General features: G+C 37.9%; 1 protein-coding gene across 2 annotated transcripts in view; it reads left to right on the top strand.

The window, feature by feature from the left end:
• The first annotated feature begins 3,466 nt into the window (after positions 1 to 3,466).
• DCN (decorin) overlaps positions 3,467 to 20,274 on the top strand; it is a 43,352-nt gene continuing 26,544 nt past the window's right edge. Inside the window, exons 1-2 of one of the 2 annotated variants that reach the window (XM_025992218.2) lie at positions 3,467 to 3,843; positions 8,115 to 8,361. In XM_025992218.2, the coding sequence (XP_025848003.1) occupies positions 8,148 to 8,361 (214 nt within the window). In that variant the 5' untranslated portion in view covers positions 3,467 to 3,843; positions 8,115 to 8,147. Of the gene's footprint in view, positions 3,844 to 7,090; positions 7,360 to 8,114; positions 8,362 to 20,274 lie in introns of those variants that run through there. The other variant, XM_025992219.2, reaches the window with a different exon arrangement.

The following is a 20,274-nucleotide window of genomic DNA, read 5'->3' as shown; positions in this document are numbered from 1 at the left end:
TCTCAAAGTGGAGATTCTTCACCTGGAATCTCTAGATAAAGTCTATGAATGCATTTGAGCAGGTCTTGGAACCCAGTAACATGTTATGCTTGAGGAAAGGCAGGCATTTATTTAGTGAGTACAAAGTACAGATTTAAACTCAAACTTATCTAACTGCAAAGTCATGGTTTTTCCAACTATATCACGGCTTAGGTAATTTCTTGCATCTTGGGCTAGGACAAGGATACAGTCCAGTTATCGGACTGGAGCATCCAAGGAAAGTCTTGGAACACCACCACCACAGGAGTATAGCAGCAGAAGCAACAATCAACATTTATGCATTATTTGAGGTGTGTCAGGCACAATTTAAGTGCTGTCTATGTTAACCTATTTTAAACCTCTCCACAAATCTATAAAGTAGGTAGTGCTGGGCTTATCCACATTTTATAGTAAAAACCCAAGAGACAGAAAGGTTAGGTCATTTACACAAGGCTCAATGGTGATAGGTCAGGGGAGTGGAGGCTTGTGGGAAAGAACCATGGGAGAGGTAATAGTTTCCTACTACCGGGGTGTGTTTCAAGCCACCCTGCATTCCAGGCTGCTCTGAATTCCAACTGAACCTTCATTCTTGTCTGAAAGAGAAAAATCTGTCCAGGGTGGCAAAATAAAGAGCCAGACAACCCACTCCAGCCCCTGACCTGACTTGGAAGAGTCAGACTAAGAATAAACCAGTCACATCAGGTTTGTGAAGATAATCACTTGCTTCTAGACCTCTTAGAAAATAAAAGGCTGTCCAAAGGAGACCTTTCAAACTCTGGCATTTTTCACATCTTTAATATACAGGTACAATTTAGATCACTTGTATTTGATGTTGGGGAGAAAGAGTGACTAGCCTTGAAATGAACTTTGACAACATGTAGAATATAGTTACCCTGTTAACTGGTGGGTTGTCACTAGAAATCATGGTTTAAGTGGTTTTAACAGCAGATGTGGTATGTGCTCTGAATCTGAATATTTCAAATATCTATAAGGCAGCCAAGGTTTCAGCGAAACCTACCCCCAAACATTCCAAGGCAGGATAAATTTCAGCAGTCTCTGTACAAGAATTGCTTCTAGCTTCAAAAGTGTTCCATCTCCCCATAGATTGCAAGAGACCAGGATTGTAATGATAAACCCATGGCATCTTTGTGATTTATCTGCGTATAACTTCGGTTGTGTCTTAGTGTCTCCTTCCTAAAAGTGAGTGGGACAATGTAAGCAACTCAACATCTGATTAAAGGGATAGATTTTAAATAAGATTCGGTTTGGTAAAATCCTTGGGGTTTTGGAAGTGAAGTTCTCACTAAAATTAAAAAAAAAAAAAAAAAGGAAATATCTGTTCTTGCACAAATGTGACATGTAAAAAGAATTATAACTTGATCACGGGTTTTAAACTAATCTGCAAAGACATGTTACCCAAGAATTTTCCTAATTAATTTTCTTTATCTTAAGAGTTTGATCTTTCTTAAAATCTAGTACAACAGCGGAAGACTGCATTAGGCACAAGAGGTTCTGAGTATTAGTTTCTGTTGTGCTCCTTACCAGCTCTGTGAACTTGGGCAGATCATTGGATTCTGTTTCCTCATCTGTAAAATGGGAATAGTAAAAACGATTTCCCTTGCTCATCTCAAAGGATTGCTGTGACATACACTAGGAAACAATAAAAGCTAACATTTATGGAGAGCTTAATTTATCGGGCCATGCTCTGAGTCATGTGCTTTATATATACTGCTTCATTTCATCTTCTCTCCAATATTTTGAGGCAGGCAATAATTTTTACCTATCATACCGATATGGGAACTGAGACTCAGAGAGGTTAAATATGTTGTCTGAGTTCACACACTTACTATCAGAGGAAAAGACCCAGACGTGAATGGCAACCAAAATGGCTCTGCTTTATAAAAGTAAGATGACCAAGATAACGTGTCTTCTTTTCCTCTTCCTTTCCTACTTCTTCCATTTTCTCCTTAATACCTCTATCCCCCCCCATCCCTTTCTCTCTCTTTGGTAATAATTACTGGTATTATTCATCATATACTCTATGGTAGGGTTGGACTTTGATAAGGAGCAAACCAGGGTTGGCCAAGACGGTAATTGTGGGGGAATCCATAGCCAATGACCTGATTGCCTTTATGCGGTCATTCATTAAGTGTGTCCTTGAGAATTTACTAAATACCATGACTGCTGGGAGCAGGGACTCTACAAATGAAAATGGTGTGCTTCGTCTCTTGGGGTGAGACATATACATAGACATCTATACCATGAAGGAGGAGCGATCGTATGTCATAGGAAAGAAATGGATGCAAGAGGAGTTCAAGGGGGAAACGTAATTAATTCCACATAAAGGGATCATGGATCTTGCACCAACGTCCAGGGAAAATAATACCTGGCTTTTTTCTAAACCATCCGAAAAAGTGGGCATGTGGTTATTCAACGTCAAAGAGAGGAGGCGTGGGGGTAGGGTGTGATAAAATTAGGGAGGCAGGTCTTGGGAAATAAGGCAAAATGTCATGTGACAGCACCCCTCTGCTCCTTTAGATACCCACTCAAGAATTTAATTCCTTCAGGTTTCATCAAGGCAAAACTATTTACTGTAGAATTGTGCACTTGGATGGGAGAGGAAGGAGAGGGAAGGTGGAGGGTGGGAGGACTAGCTCTCATGTTTCACAGATGTTGATTTCAAGTTTCCACCTGGTAACAGCCTGGGGGCCAGGGCATAAAGATACAAGTCAAAACATAGAGACACACAGGGAGAGAATTAAACAGCATCCAGCAAGGGAATTACAAAATCTCAGAAAAACCTTCCAGTGGCTAAATAAATACCTTTTCTGGTATTTACACTTTCTTTTTTATATTTACTGAAATTTGAAAAGAGCCACAGACTCTGTTGCCTTTTCAAAGTTCTGGACTATATACAAGTGTCGTCCGGGAAAAATCAAAATTTTCACATACAGGCTAAATGAAAATGTGACCAATTTCTAGTATCTGTGTGTTTGATTTAGAAAAATAAAGAGAAACCCAGTGGATGGTAAACAACAAGAAAGATGATGAATAATATGAAATGATAATAATAGCAATAAGTGACTTTCTTTTCATATAAATCCATCACTTTCTTCCAGGACACTTTAGAAATCTGTTCAAAATAGATAGAAAAACTCCACAGCAGAGTCCTTGGATTTGCACAAACAGCCCAAGGCAAGTAAGCATCTGAAAGAGTATTTTCACAGAAATCTACCCATGTGTTTTCCTGCAGACCACATTTAAAATAACTACAAAATTAATTTCGTTCCATTTGCCAGATTTACATACACATCATGAAAGCAAGAAAAACGGTCATTTGGGAAGTACAAATGTTCCTTATAAACAAGACTCGAAAGGGTGGATAGTGGATTCAGGCTGGGGGTGGGGAAGTAAACCCTTTAGTTACTGTGTTTTAGGGAAATGAATCAACACAATAAAACAAATTTCAGATCAAGTTGCCCCTCTATACCACATAAGCAGTTTAGAGTCTTAAGCAGATGCAAAAGGAATAAAGCAAATGGGGAGAAAAAAAGGCCGATAAACTTTCTGGCTGCCATACAAGAGACATATCATTACCATATGATCTAATGTGGGTGTCAGCCGGATTGTGTTCATTGAGGGAAACCTTATTTTTTAACTGTGCTATGGAGTAGAAGCAGGAGGTTCTCAACCTAGTGACAGTCACAGAGCAGCACCTACCCCCTCCTCCTTTCCACACCTGCAAACTCTTTTGCTTGGGCTGAATATTTAGTGTAATTACATCTCAGCTTTGAGGGCTCCTGTGGCAAATCCCCGGATTAAAAGGTATGGTTTTCAATAATTGTCCTGAACTCTGCTACAGACTAATAAAACTTCGATCAAGTTGAGAGCAAAAGGAATTATTTGGTGAGAAGCAGAAAAGAAAAAAAAAAAAAGAAAATCGTGCTAAACTTTTGATAATCTTTATGCAGCATTTTAAACAAGTATTGCTTGAAGACAGAAGTTAAATTTTTGGTAAAATGGTTGAATGCATTGTTTTAGTTCTTTCTGTTCTTGCAAAGATGTTTATTAAAAAAATACTTTAACCTAACACCATGACTATCTATATTGATATATTTTGTGTTTGTACTAATGAAATGTTTTACCTCTTTAGAAAGTATTTGTAGAGAAGTTTTCTGGATCAGCAGAGTATTTGTAGTTGGGTTATATATATATAAAAGGATTTAGTTCCCTCTTGGATTCTTGCATATTTTCAGAACTTTTAAAACCTCAGAGATGTGAACTCTGGTGATTAGCTGCAGAAGTCAAATAAATGTATATTTCTACAACCTAGAAAAGAATAGAAATTATCACGATAGGTGAAAATAAACATTGAAAATACTTACGCTACTTATTAAAGATAATCTCACAGTTAGCTACATAATTCCTGGCAGAGAAGGAAAAAACCCAGACAGTATTTTCAATGCAAATGAAATTTTATTGTAAGGTACATCACTAGGAAAGGAGGGTGTAAGTTATTTTTCTTGCTAATTTTAAAACAAGGTAACACAATGACCACTGGTTAAGTGGGCTCCCAGTGACATAAATTCCTGTGGGTTTTTCTTTTCCTATTGCTATTTTGACTGGAAAAAAGAACCAAATGTCTTATAGCAGTCCTTATATATGGATAAATGTCATCTACAATGTCTATTTTAAATTAATTATCTTAAAACCTCAATTATTATTGAAGTTTTTCATTCACCTAGTGCTGGGGGATTTTTATTTTGCTCTGCAGTTACAGTTTCATTTATATCCTGAGGGTTAAATTTTGATATTGAAAATCATACCAAAGGCATAAATGACATCCTACAAATGATCTGAATGATAGAGTTAATTTAATGGGCTGAAGTAGTTTAGGGAGCCAGAAATTACTATTTTTTTATGAAACTCTTATAAACGGTGGCAGCTAACTTTAGTGGAGTAGTGACATTATACTTAGCAATTAGCATCTAGGAAAGAGTCATACTCTTTTTTAAAGAAGGTTTAAAATAATTTCAATGAAATTCAGAAAGTATATTACCTCAGTAATAATCCCCTTGGTTTCTGCAAAGGCAACTGCTACTTTTTTGTTTATTTTTCTTATATACTAAGGAAGAAAGGAAATGATTAAGAAATTTTTAGTATCAATAGCCCCCATTAATTGTTTTAAGATGCTGGGTCTACAAGTATGATGACACCAGTTTAAAAGAAATCATCTCATGGCTGAATTTATATGAAGTTTCTGGACATGTTATTCTCCAGGACATTCAGGGTTAAAAGGGGCACACACACACACACACACACACACAAATCAAAGTGATATAAAATAAGTAATGGAAGCTCGAAACCTCTTGCTTGTGTTCAGCTTTAACCAAGAAAAAATTGTGCAGAGAATTTGCACCATTTTAACAAGAGTAAACACATACAAATGATAATATTCCTCTGAGCTAGGAAAAAAATTTCCTTTTTTTGGGTTAGTGAAACAAGCAGGCATTTTCTGTCCTGGAGAAAAGATCAAAAAGCAACATCTGCATTAATTCTCATTGCTATTTATTAAATCTGCAATTACTTTGCTTCATTTTTCGTCTACAATTGTAAGATATTAAATATGCAAGGCTAGCAAACTGTGGTAAACCGTAAACATTGCATTTTAATGTGAAACAGACAGAAAACCACTCCCTTAGATCCAGTCCAAGGGAACAGGGCCAAAACAATAGGGTCTCCGTTAAAAGACTATGCAGTAACTGAGTGGGAACACACTCCCAGGGAAAACCTGATACTGAATTTAAAGGGGCAGTGTGAATAATAATCTTTGCAGGGTTTTTTAAATGAGAAGCCACATGCTGTATATACACTGCCTTACACACAACTCAGCAATAAATATAAACTAAGAACAAAAGGGTACAAAATCCAAAAACTTTTTTTTTCCCTCTCGAGTGCATCTAGCCAAGAATATACATATGCATCTAGCCAAGAAGATACATAGATAGATGCATTAAGGTTAGGGCAAAGTTGTTTGTTTTTTTGTGTGCCTTTGTTTGCTTTTTGGTTTTGTTGTATCGTTGTAAGTGTTACAATTGGCAGATGACTAAAAATCATTCTTGATGTCTAGTTATAAATGTGCAACTTTTTTAAAATAAATTTATTTTTTATTGGTGTTCAATTTGCCAACATATAGAATAATGTCCAGTGCTCATCCCGTCAAGTGCCAACCTCAATGCCCATCACCCAGTCACCCCCACCCCCCGCCCACCTCCCCTTCCACCACCCCTAGTTCATTTCCCAGAGTTAGAGGAGTCTTTCATGTTCTGTCTCCCTTTCTGTTATTTCCCACTCATTTTCTCTCTGTTCCCCTTTATGCCCTTTCACTATTTTTTATATTCCCCAAATGAATGAGACCATATAATGTTTGTCCTTCTCCGATTGACTATAGAAATGATCCCCGAAAGTATAGTCTAAACGTGCAGCTTTAATATGATTCTTGTCAGTGTAGGATTCAAAGTAGATGTAGGGAAACAAAAGATAGTGTCTGCTCTGTGTTTTGGGAATCTTGAGAGCAGTTTCAGGAGGGTTTTAAAACATATCAAGTCAAAAACAGACTGCTTGTTCTCTACATGATCAACTCCTTTTTGTTATTCTGATCTATTTAGTTTCCCTTCAGCCAAACGAACACCAGCTCAACAACCGATGTATGTATCTAATGTGCTTATTGAATGGATGGATAGATATTGTAAGGATTTGTCAAAACTATACTTCTGTTTGTTTACAAAATTGCCCTCTTGATAAAACCAGATAATGTGTAAGTCCTATCAAATCAGTAGGGTTTTTCCATATGTGTTTATTAGAAAATGATCAGTTTGAGAAACTGGCCGATAGATTTATTTTAAAAAAATAAATCGTGCTTATACCAAATTGGGGTTTTCTATTTGTTACCTTTCTTAGGCAGGAAATTTGATGTTGAAAAAAGATACGTTTGAGTTTAAAAAAAATCAGGCTGACTGGTTGCTTGGAACAGACCGAATAACTGGTATTGTTAATAAATTGATGGTCAATTGAGTCATTTATGTGCAAAATGTTGTGCAAGGCCTGGGTACAGAACAAAGAATAATAAGACACGCCCTGAAGGAGTACATCTTCTAGTTGGGGGGACAGACCAAGCATGCAAAACAAATTACAGTATAATGTGATAAGTTCTTTAAAAGAGGTAAGAGCAACGTGCTTTGGGACACAGAAGAGGGAGGAAGCAGCATCCTGCCTGGATGAGCCAGGGAATCCACAAGGGAAGTCCATTATCTCACTCAGTCTTTACAGCCATCTTACAAGGTAGGTATTTTAAATGGCACTTAGCTTTGAGTGTCAGGGTTGAGGTGGGGACTGGAGAAGAGAGGAAATGGAAAGAAAGAGGGCATGAAACATCATTTGGTACCAAATTATGAATGGTCTCATACGCAACAAAGGGGATGTGGACCTTATTGGCAAGCCTTGAGAAGTCAACAAGGAGTTTTCCGTAGGATAGGAATACAGTGAAATCTAATTTTCAGAACATGACTTGAGCAGCAGAGTGGAAGATGACCTGGAGTAGAGGAAATATTCAAGGCGGAGACCACTTGGAGGCTCTTGTTCAGGGAGTGATGAGAAAAGTCCGGACCAAGATAAACACAGTGGCGTCCAGGGTGATTTCTGACACAGGATTTGAAACTCTCTCATGTGTATAGACAAAATTTCATTCGACTGTGCCATGGCTTGTGTTGAATGAGCCCTGGAAATTCCAACCATGGTCTAGCATCATAACGATTTTGCCAATGACCTGACTATGTCCCACACCGTCTCAAATCCGACCCCAAATTCAAGCAAGCAGATTTAAATTACATTCAAATTTCTTTTCGTAAGGGAATCCCCGTGCCAGGTCGTCTGTTAGCACCTTTCAGATACATTGCAGTGTTGCGCTTCCTAACAAATATGGGAAAATGATGGTTATTTTATACTTGACCTGCACCCTCCTGAGGGGTGTTCCATAGAAGACCTAACCCAGTAAGCAGGCCATGATGCTCTTCTAAACCTTTCGCTTGTTTCCCAAGGTTCCTTGGCTGTGAAAATACATGAGCTAAACCATGAAGGCAACTATCATCTTCCTCCTGCTTGCACAAGTTTCCTGGGCTGGGCCGTTCCAACAGAGAGGCTTATTTGACTTTATGCTAGAAGATGAGGCTTCCGGGATAGGCCCGGAGGACCGTGCACCTGACATGCCTGACCTCGAGCTTCTGGGACCTGTGTGTCCCTTCCGCTGTCAGTGCCATCTCCGAGTGGTCCAGTGTTCCGACCTGGGTGAGTAAGCGCAGGCTCTCTCCACCTCCCCTGCTTGCTTCACAGGAGGGCTTCCTCCACCTTCAGCATTTAACTTGCAGTCTCTGCAGTTTCCAAATGTGAGAGACAGCGCCACCTATGGGGCGGGAAAGGAAGGGCGTAGGAATAAGCAGCTTTGAAGTTGGAACTTTTTCTTTATTTTTTTTCTTTCTTTCTTTCTTTCTTTCTTTCTTTCTTTCTTTCTTTCTTTCTTTCTTTCTTCTTTTTTCTTTCTTTCTTCTTTTTTCTTTCTTTCTTTCTTTCTTTCTTTCTTTCTTTCTTTCTTTCTTTCTTTCTTTCTTTCTTTCTCAGTGGGCCTCCCATCACTTTGCAATCTCGGGCCAGTTTACTTTTTGAAAAATCTCTCCGAACATCATGGGCTCCCTTCTGTAAAATAAAATCTTGAACAAAACAATGTCTTCTGTTCGGTGATTCCAAAGTGATGGCTTCTTTTAATTCAGTGATTTGCTTCCAGGAGATGTTACCTAGATATTAAAACCCGGGTGATGTTTCTCTCTCTCCTCTTGGCTTAGCCCAGATAACAAGAGTTTTGAGCGTTACTGAATTGTAAAGTACGCAGAGCTATCAGAGGCAAAACGAGTAAACTTCTAGAACAAAAATAAATAAATAAAAATTATCTTTCAAGTACCAAAATACTCCCTTAATCTCTGGGTGTTAGTTTTGCCTTTGCCTTTGGCATTTTGTAAGCTGGCTGTTTATATTATCTAGAAAGTTTCAAAAGCAACCTTTACAACTAAGATACAGTGTAAATATTCAATATAATCACAGGACATATATCTTTAGTGTAACACTGTATACAGTTTGATTTATCATGTTTCAGGAAGAATTTGGCCTGGGAATTCCAAGAGCAATGTGCTCAAAAGATAAATCTCCAGAAAGTTTGAGGCCCCAGCAGATGGGCCAAAGGGGAATGAAGGTAGTTGACATGACAGTTGATTTGCATCTCTCTCTCTCTCTCTCTCTCTGTCTGCCCCCCTCCCTCTCCCTCTCCTTTTGGTTTACTTTCTTATAAGGAAGGGAAAAGAAAAAAATCCTCACAGAATGATTCTGCTATGGTGTATTTCCTTATGGAAAAAAACTCCACAGTGTGATAGAGTACTTCTTTTAGGAACTCTGTATCTATTCGGATCATGCTATTTAGCAGTATTTTGCAGGAAAATTTGCCACTGACCTCTACAGTTGGGATACACTACATGCTGGAACTCAGGAAAACATAAAACATGTTAAATAGGAACAACTGAAAATGAAACACTTCAAGATTGCTTTTAAAATGCTGACATATTGTATAGCCATTTAAAACCCAGGGGGAAAAAAAGTGTGTAAGAGAGGCTTTAAAAGGCTACAGGATAATTCCCCTGGCTTCATTCATTCATTCAGCAAATATGTTGAGATTCCACAGTGGGTCGGATGTGTTGTAGGCCCTGGCAAGACAGGAACAAGGAAGACAGATACGGTCCTTGTTCTTGTGGGTCTGATATTATATTGGTGGGGATTATTTCTGTTTTAATGGTATATTCACTACAACAGGGATTAGATTGCTCTCAAATTCTGCAGAAACTGTTATAATATCTAGAGATTATCTGTGTTAGTCTTATAGGCAGGAAGATCATGGAATTGAAAATATCTACCAAGAAATCACCGCATGATGGGCTGCCTAGTGTTAAACATTTAAAAAAAATTATTAAAATGGCTGAGTTCTTAAGAAATGTGAAGCCAGTTAAATCTCACTTTGCTTCTGGAAACAAGGTTAATAAGATTCGTGACTATCCTCACTACATAAATCACCAACAACGAACTTGGTATTTTTAAGGAGGAAAGGTTTGCCCATTTGCTTCTATGATTTTATTCTCCATAGATGCAGTTTTACTTTGCTCCCATGATAAATAATGTATAAGACCTGACTCTGATGAAAGCTTTTCAGACAGTTTTCTAGTTGTCTTTCATAAAAAAGGCCTAAGCCTATTACTCAAAACTAAACAGAAAAATCCAGTCTCTGGAAACATCTAGTTCATTGACTTGGGCGTCTCATGATATGGTTTTGTTGATGTCCTTGTTATTATTTTGTTTCATTTATTTTGTGTTGAGGATGAGGAAGTTTCCTTCAGGTTACCTTCTGTCTAAGAGCCCAGAGTGCACACCATTCCTTTAAACAGCTGCCTGACCTTATACACCTAGGAAGTCGCTAAGATTGTAGTAATGGCTTCCTTTGGGGAACCCTATCGAATGAAGAGAACTGAGTTCCCATGAGCAATAGTCTCATCTAAGTTACTTTTCATTTTTACTAAATTCATATTTTATATTGCAAAACATTTTGGTCAGATATTTTTAAAACAGAAAATACATTTCTGAAAAGGAAGAGCAATCTGCTTGGCTTTAAAGAGAACACTATTCACACTTTGCAACTACAATCTAACTTCTCTTCTTCTTGGAACTGTTCAGACCCTGCCATCTTCATCTGCAGAAAACTCACAGCCAGCCTTAGAAATTCTACTACCTGTGTGAGGGGCCTGGCTCATAGGGGACTCTCAATATATGTTTTCTATGTGTTGATTATCTGCAGTAGAAGGTAAAGGTATGTCAAAAACAACAAGGAAGGAGAAATGGGCAACCTTATTCATAGGAATGGCAATGCAGTTTAATTTTTGTTTTAAGTTATCTAGTGATGTGATCATGAGGCTTGAATTATTATAATGAGAAAATGTAATGCACTTTGGGAGGAGAGACGTGAATGCTTCTCTGGATCAAAGGCTCATATTTTTTTAAGGATTATCCTTGCTGGAGCTTTTAATGAGTAGAGAGCAGCTACAGTGTGGAAGCACACTAGTCCTTTGTCACCTTTTTTTTTTTTAAAGATTTTATTTATTTATTCATGAGAGACACAGAGATAGAGAGAGAGAGAGAGGCAGAGACATAGAAAGAGGGAGAAGCAGGCTCCATGCAAGGAGCCCGACATGGGACTCGATCCCAAGACTCTAGGATCACAACCTGGGCTGAAGGTGGTACTAAACCACTGAGCCACCCGGGCTGCCCCCTTTGTCATCTTATATCTAAACAGTATTTAATAGAAGTAGACATTTCTTACTAAAATGTTTGACTATTTTTGCTGCTAAGAAGTATTTTTGACAAAGTTAAACAACATCGATATTTCAATTTTTTTATTATTTTTTAAAGATTTTATTTATTTATTTATTTATTTATTTATTTATTTATTTATGCAGGACACAAAGGGAGAGGCAGAGACATAGACATAGGGAGAAGCAGGTTCCACGCAGGGAGCCTGATGTGGGACTTGATCCTGGGTCTCCAGGATCACGCCTTGAGCTGAAGGCAGATGCTCAGCCACTGAGCCACCCAGGCATCCCCAACACTGAATTTTTTAAATAGTCTTGCATATCTAAGATGTAAAAACAGAAGTTGGAATTGAATAATTAGTCCATAGGAAAATTTGAGATGTTCAAGGAGATAAATTGTTTTAGTTCCTCGTTCTAATTTATCAGAATAGTATTATGTATGTGTTTCTGTAGCATGGGGAATTGAGAAAGTAAGCATATTTTCACCTGTCCAAGAAAGTAATGAGTACTCCATAGGTTTTGGCCAAGTCATTTGGCTGAACTTGTTGTAATTTAGTTTGTAATTTGGACCAGAACTTAAAGAGACCCCCTACTTTTTCTTCTTCTTTTTTTTTTAAATCTGTAGTCTTAAATCATAAGGCGATTTACTCTTAAATGTAGCATTTATAAAAAATAAACACATAAATGTAAGATGAGCAAATTCAGATATCTATGAGTTACCTTAAAATAATAAGCCTACTTGTAACCTTGTAACTCATTTTTGTCAAATATTTTTGAAATGTCCTAATATTGATCCTGTGAGTGACTGTAGTTCAATGTACTTAGTATCTTGAAGGAAGACAGTTGCCTTACTTATATGTATACTCTTTGGCTCAAGTGTTACCAGATAACCATTCATCTTTGGCTCAAATGCTACTAAGTAGCATTATTTAAGTCTGACTCCCTTATTGTTGCTAAAAGGCAGATCAATCCTGGCAGGTGAAATAAGCATAAGTAGTTCTTTGACTATTCTTCCAAATTAAAGTAACAGTTACTGATCCATTTCTTTAAAAAAATTAATTTATTTGAGAGAGAGGGAAAGAGAGAATCCTCAAGCAGACTCCAGGTTGCATGTGGAGCCTGACACGGGGTTTGATCTCACAACCCTGAGATTATTACCTGACCCAATATAAAGACTCAGACACGTAGCCCACTGAGCCCCTTGATTCATTTCTTATAAGCAAATTTAAAAGGAATTTAAATAGCTTTTAAAAGGATCTAATAGTTGAAAGAACTTGGGCTTTAAAGTTCAACGCTTCTGAACTCAAGTCCTGGTTTACCATTTACTACCTATAAACACTGAAACTTTGAAACTTTCATTGGATCAATGGGAATACATCACATTTCATTAGGTAAGAACAGAAAGTATTGGTAAAAGTGTCTACCATACTGTTCTATTTAGTATTCTGTTTCACACAAAGTTGACTGGTAACGTGAGGCTATTCCTCATAATGTTCTTTTATTTTTCTTTGAAATTAAGAATTTCTGAGAAGTACATGGCCTGCCAAGCTGGATACAAAATAGAATCTTCTCTCCCCTCCCTCCTAAAGAGGACCACATCACCTCCAGCTATAAATAGATAGGAATTAGAAAATGCCACAATTATCAAGGAATTCAGTCTTCTCCAAGTACCATTCCTTTGAACAAAGTGGGTTTGATTAAGTGGAGAACAGTGAAACATTTGGCTATTTAATAATCATAAATGATTCATAGCCCTCATATTTGGCTCTCCAGAGATGATGTTGGAAGATGTAACATTTTATTTTGCCGTGTGAAAACAGTACAAATAACTACTGGTTCCTAATATGTACCTCATATGGCAATAGGATATTTTAGTTTTAAAAATGTCTTAGCAAAAAACAAAACAAAAAAAATCACAACCCTTTACACTGCATAGAGTTCATTTTCTTCTTTTTAATCATTTTGTTTCAACTGGTGAAAATTTTGTCAGTAGCCACCACTTGGGATATGCATGCCATAGGTTATTTCTTATCTGGGGGATACTGGTTTTCCAGAAGCAGGTTTTATTATTATTTTTTATTTAAAAATTTTTTAAAAAGATTTTATTTATTTATTCGTGAGAGGCACATACACACACACGCAGAGGCAGAGACATAGGCAGAGGGAGAATCAGGCTCCATGCAGGGACTCGATCCCAGGACCCGGAGATCACGACATGAGCCAAAGGCAGACACTCAACCACTGAGCCAACCAAACACCCCAAGAAGCAATTTTCATACACAAGGTAAAGGAAACATTAGACTTCCTCTGAAGAAATCAAGTCAGAAGAATAAATTTGGGCTATTTTGTAGAGGGGCAGAGAGAATGCTGGAAGCTCAGTTGCTTTTACGGTTAATGTCTGGCACAGCAGCAGCAGGCATGTGGGGTGAACCTCATGAGGAGCTTCAGATGCATCAAAAGGATGTGCCTGAGACAGTGCAGGAAGGAGGTTGTGCACTGAGCATGCCCAGTGGGTTGCCTAAATTAGTATTGGGTAGGGTGGAGTACGGCAAATCTTTAGATGAAGCAAGAGGAATTCTCATGTGACTCAGATGGTGAATGTTCCTGACACCATGGGTTAAAGACGGGGAGGAGGAAGAGAGGATTCAGACAAAGCCAAAGGAAGCATCTGTCTTCTTGACCTGACTGAGAACTGACATATCCCTGGTTTCCTTCTCAGTCCCAGGAGGGGGAGAGAGAGGCAGCTGTGTGGGATCAAGGCATTTGATCTGACGGCAGCTGTGAGGCATTCTCCTCTGCAATATCATCCTGGCTCCAGAGGACAGGATGGGAATAGGTTACCAGAATATCACTTCCCTGGGCAAAAGAAATGCAGGAGACCCTCTAAACTGAGCTTTTCTCCTTCAAAGAAGAGCGAGAAGATTCCCTTGAAAATAAGGATTCCCTTATTTCCATTCCCTTGAAAATAAGGATGAAGAATTAACCTGGTTAATTCTTTTCAATCCAGTCTTAATAAAAGGAAAAAACCCTGTAGCAACTACACTACAGCACTCAGGATTCAATTGACCCTTGACTTCATCTGCAGATGGCTCCGAGGCAATTTCTGCAGCTTGTCTACTGTGCTTTCACTGTAATCTGTATTGGCCTTAATTATTCTATAATAATCAAATGTATATTTAATAGTCATTATATAGAATAGTCATTATATATATGGTATATATATAATAGTCATTTAGTATATTTCATCTACTTAAACATTTACTTCTCCTACCAGAAAGGAAGCATAGTGATAACTTATCTTTGCCCTCTACTCAATAACATGCTTTATACCGGGTGCCTACTCCAACATCAATAAATGCCTGATGAATGAATAAGTGGACATAGGCATGACCTAGTGCTTGGGTGAGTGCATAATTCTACAATATTCTTGATTCTATCAAGCTGGAGAATGGAGGGAACATGGCTAACTGGGGATGAGGGGCCATGGAGCTGTGGTACGCAGCTTTATTTGCTTTTGTTTGTTTTGTTTGTTTTCATTTTGCTTTGAGAATGACCATAGAACCAGGAAGGCTAAACCTTTCTTGAGTTTATTTGCTGTTGTTTTTTTTAAAGTTTTATTTATTTATTCATGAGAGACACACACACACAGAGAGAGAGGCAGAGACACAGGCAGAGGGAGAAGCAGGATCCCTGTGGGGAGCCTGATGTGGGACTTGATCCCAGGATCTAAGCTGAAGGCAGATGCTCAACCACTGAGCCTCCCAGGTGTCCCCCTTGAGTTTATTTGAAAAGGGAATCAAATTAAGGGGCGAATCTACTATTTCTGAAAGCTGATTCAACTCCCACCACAATCAAATTGCCATTTTTGAAAGGGAAATAGGGTCCCATGCACGCCTTGAACTGAAAGGTTTTTGATGGAGCTGGGATTCCAATATGTAGTGCCATGTGCCAGAAATGAAGTGTATCACCATTGTCCTAATTATTAAAATGAAGACGAAATTCTAAAAAAATTTGTTGGAAATCAACAAGAATAAATCTTTGAGTTTGGACCCCTGCCACAGAGCAGTGGGGAGGGGGGAGAAAGCATGATGTCTTAGGACAACCTGGCCTTTGTCCAACATGATGTTTACCAGATTGCTGGCATTTGCTAGCAGAACCATGTTATATATCACTGGGACAACTAGGGGAAAAAAAAGGTGCAGTTCTCATTAGCCTTTATTCCAGAGATGATTTTCTGGTAACATCTCAAGTAGAATCTTATTTACTTTAATAAATAATCATATTTTAAAGAAGAAAAATTCCTTTTACAGAATTTGGGGGAACAAATAAATAATTCAGACTAGCCTTGGAAATAATTGCATTTTCATGGAAAGTTTAGAATTATATTAAAGGAGGCTCATTAAAAAATAATTAAATTTAGAAAAACCACTCTGTTCCTGTTACTGCATCTGAATAAATATTATCTCAAAACTCGGTGACTTAAAAAGATAATTTTATTTTGCTCATTATTCAAGTACAGGAAATTTGAGCAGATCTCAGACTGTTCTCGCTCGGTGTCTCTCATGCATTTCAAGCAGGTGTTGGCTGGGGCCATGGCCGTGGGGAGTCTGGCCTCGACTCCACACCCAAGACAGCTCACTCATAACTGGAGTTGGTGCTGCTGTTGCCTGTGGGCTCAGCTGTTCTGTCATCTGGAGCGCTTCATGTGGCCTCTGCAGCAGGGTGGTCTCAGCTTAGACAGGCCTTTTACGTAGCCCATAGCCCCTGGCTGCCCCAGAGCAAGTGTCCCAGAAGAACTGGGTAGCAGCTGTCCAACCTTTCCTGACCTAGCTCAAAAGTCATGCTGTGTTTCTCTTCTGGCCCATTCCATTAAGCCATAGAGGCATTATAAGTCCATCCCAGAATCGACAGGAGGGGAATTTGAATTCATCTTTTGATGAGGTTGGGACAAGTTTGTATTGAATAAGAACATATAAGATGGGAGATATGATAAACGCCATCTTTGGAAAAGCTAATTACCTCCATGCTCACTTAGACTTCTATACATTTCTAATGAGAAATACAGGTATACATTATGCATTATACACAGAAGGTCCACAGATACTACACGTCCCTGTGAAGGTCATTATTTAACAGTTGCAAACTACTTAAGAGGTCACATCAATTATATTCAAATTAGTTTACAAGTCTATTTCATAGTTACTTCAACTTTCTACTTAAGATTGTAAGAAAGGCATTGAATCATATTTTCATGGCTTTCTTTTCTATTGTAGAATATATTATTTGAAGCCAGTTTTACCTGGCTAATTGAAATTTCATTTAAAATGCTTAATATCAAGAAGCCTGGATGGCTCAGTGGTTGAGTGTCTGCCTTTGGCTCAGGGCGTGATCCCGGGGTCCTGGGACTGAGTCCCTCATGGGGCCCCCACAGAGAGCCTGCTTCTCCCTCTGCCTCTCTCTGTGTGTCTCTCATGAATGAACACATAAAATCTTTTAAAAAACCAAAATGCTTAACACTTTGCTTTCCATATAGTTTGAGAATGACTATAAAATTCATCAGTTTCAATAAGAATAATTTAGCTAAAATCATATATGGTTAATAAGATCATATATAAAGACAACTTCAGGGGTTTTTATTTAAAGGCTTAAGGTAAAAAAATATTCTTAAGGATGAATAACTACTTTTATACTCTCTGAGGATTACTTTCAGTTCAAACAATTTTCAACTGAAATAAAGTTTTTAATCACCTAGAAAGACTCTTTAGCTCTAGTAATTCTACCCCAGTCTACGTCATGCTCAGCATTCTCAGATAAAGAGAGAGAAGCAGGGGGAACGCTAAGGTAAAAGTCCTAGTTATTTGTAGCTCGTGTAGCTGACTCTCTGGATGATAATGCTAACCAAAACACTCTCTGGATGATAATGCTAACCAAAATAAATGGCCCAATATAAACAAAGACTGATAATTTACAAATTTGCCAAAAAAGCCTAGCATTTGCCACTATTAAAATAGAGTTAGATGGACCAGGACAGCTTTTGGGAGGCTTAGGTATTTGTTGGGGGAACCTGTGCTTGCTAAACCGAGGGGTTACCAGCCAAAAGCTGAGCTTGGTAGACAAGCTCTGTAGAGACTCTGAACATGTTGCCCCCATGAGCAATGAGGAATGCAACATGACCACAAGGGGTCTGGTAAGAAGAGCCACCCAGGAATAAGAGCTTTCAGAGAAAAGTTTCTGTGTGATACATGGGGAGAGCTGACTTTAGCTTTTGGGATAGTATGGGTTATAATTGTGTTATACAGGAAAAGCATAACCCTGAAAAACCATCACTTTGTCACAGATTTACAAGACTAATCATCAGCAGGTTAATTGGAGCTGCTCCCTTTCCATCTCCTTATTGGGGACACTTACAGGTCTTGATAACTGAGGACCTGCTTTGCATGATGGCAGGAGATTATTCTGTAAAACATCTGACTGAATTCTCACAAAAAGTCTGCAAAAGATGCAAAAAAAAAAAAAAAAACCCACAAAAAAAAAAAAAAAATCAAGGCCTAGACAGCTTCAGCAACTTGCCCAGGGATGTTAAGGATCAAGAAGAGGAACCAGGATAAAAATTCAAACACTGATCTTTTTATTTAAAAAGTCTTATTATAGGGATCCCTGGGTGGCGCAGCGGTTTGGCGCCTGCCTTTGGCCCAGGGCGCGATCCTGGAGACCCGGGATCGAATCCCACATCGGGCTCCCAGTGCATGGAGCCTGCTTCTCCCTCTGCCTGTGTCTCTGCCTCTCTCTCTCTCTCTGTGACTATCATAAATAAATAAAAATTTAAAAAAAATAAAAATAAAAAGTCATATTATAAAAAATAAAATAAATAAAATAAAAAATAAAAAGTCATATGAACATTTCTAATATACACAAAATCTGCAAAATAAGACTCTGGTGCACCCACCACTGGGCTTCAACAAGTGTTGAAATATGCTAATATTTTTCTATATATCCCCACCCACTTCCTCCCTTCCCTATTATTATAAAGCAAATTCCAGATATCATATCATTTTATCCAACAATACATCAGTGTGTTTCACTCAAAGATTTAAGCTCTCAATTCATACAATCATGACAACCAGATAATTTAAAATCATTTCTTTTGTCAGATACTCTTTCAATATATACATTTTCAGTCATCTCATAAATATTAAGAGACTTTTTATTTTGCAGTTTGTGTAAATTAAGATCCAAAAAGTACATATATTGCAATCATTTAAATAGCTTTTAAGTCTCTTTTAAACTATACATTTGGAAAACTAACATTACTTTTCTTTGTGGTTTATCTATTGAAGAATTGGGGATTTTGTTGAATCTATTTCTTCTTTTTAAGTTTTTACTTTAATTTTAGTTAACATACAATGTTACATTGGTTTCAATATAACATACAACATAGTGATTCAACCCTTTTGTATATCACTCTGTGCTCACCACAAGTGCATTCCTTCATCCCCATCTCCTGTTTCACCCATTCCCCCATCCTCTCCCCCTTTGGTAACCATCAGTTTGTTGTCTATAATTAAGAGTTTGTTTATTTATTTGTCTCTCTCTTATTTTTTCCCCTTGTTTGTTTTTTAAATTCCACATATGAGTGAAATTATGTATTTGTCTTTCTCCGACTGACTTATTTCACTTAGCATTATACTATTTCCATCCATTCCAGCAAATGATAAAATTTCATTCCTTTTTATGGCTGAATAATATTCCATTATATCTATAAGTATATAGATATAGATATCACATCTTTATCCATTCATTAATTGTTGGACACTTGGGTTGCTTTCATATCTTGGATATTGTAAATAATGCTGCTATAAACATGGGGGTGAATGTATCCCTTTGCATTAGTGTTCTTGTATTCTTTTTTTTTTTTTAGTATTTTATTTATTATTTGACAGAGAGAGGGAGAAAGAGAGAAAGAGAGAGAGAACACAAGCAGGGAGAACAGAAGAAGTGGGAGAAGCAGACTTCCCACTGAGCAGCGAGCCTGTGCTTGTGGGACTTAAACTTAGGATCCTGAGATCATAACCTGAGCCAAAGGCAGATGCTTAATCCACTGAGCCACCCAGGTGCCCCAGTGTCCTTCTATTCTTTGGGTAAATTCCTAGTAGTATGATTTTCATATCATAAGATAGTTCTATTTTTAACTTTGAGGAACCTCCATACTGTTTTCCACACCGGCTGCACCAGTTTGCATTCCCACCAACAGGGCAGAAAGGTTCCTTTTTTCTCCACATTCTCACCAGTGCCTGTTGTTTCTTGTGTTGTTGATTTGAGCCATTCTGACAGGTGTGAGGTAATATCTCATGGTTTTGATTTGCATTTCCCTAATGATGAGTGATGTCGAGAATCTTTTCATATGTCTGTTGGCCATCTGGATTTCTTCTTTGGAGAAATATCTGTTTATCTATGCTGCCCATTTTTTTTTTAATGCTGCCCATTTTTTAAGTAGTGTTGTTGAATCCATTTCTTTAGCAGACTTAAGCATGTACCTTTGACTTTTACATTTCTTATAAATTGGGAGTTACATCTACAGGCTTAATCAGATTCAGTATTCATTATTTGATTGATTATTTTTGACAATACTAATCCATAAATGAGCATCTGTTTCTCAATCCAAGGGTTTAGAATTGATCTCTTCCCATAAAAAATATGTCATACAAGGAAACTGTACCATTGGATCAGTTACCATGTGAGACAGAAAGGGTAGTATCCTTCAGACGCATGTAGCCAAAAGTTCTTCACAAATATGTCAAAGGCA

This window comes from Vulpes vulpes, chromosome 10 (assembly GCF_048418805.1).
Source record: "Vulpes vulpes isolate BD-2025 chromosome 10, VulVul3, whole genome shotgun sequence".
NCBI lineage: Eukaryota > Metazoa > Chordata > Mammalia > Carnivora > Canidae > Vulpes > Vulpes vulpes.
This window is presented reverse-complemented; position numbering and strand designations above follow the sequence as displayed.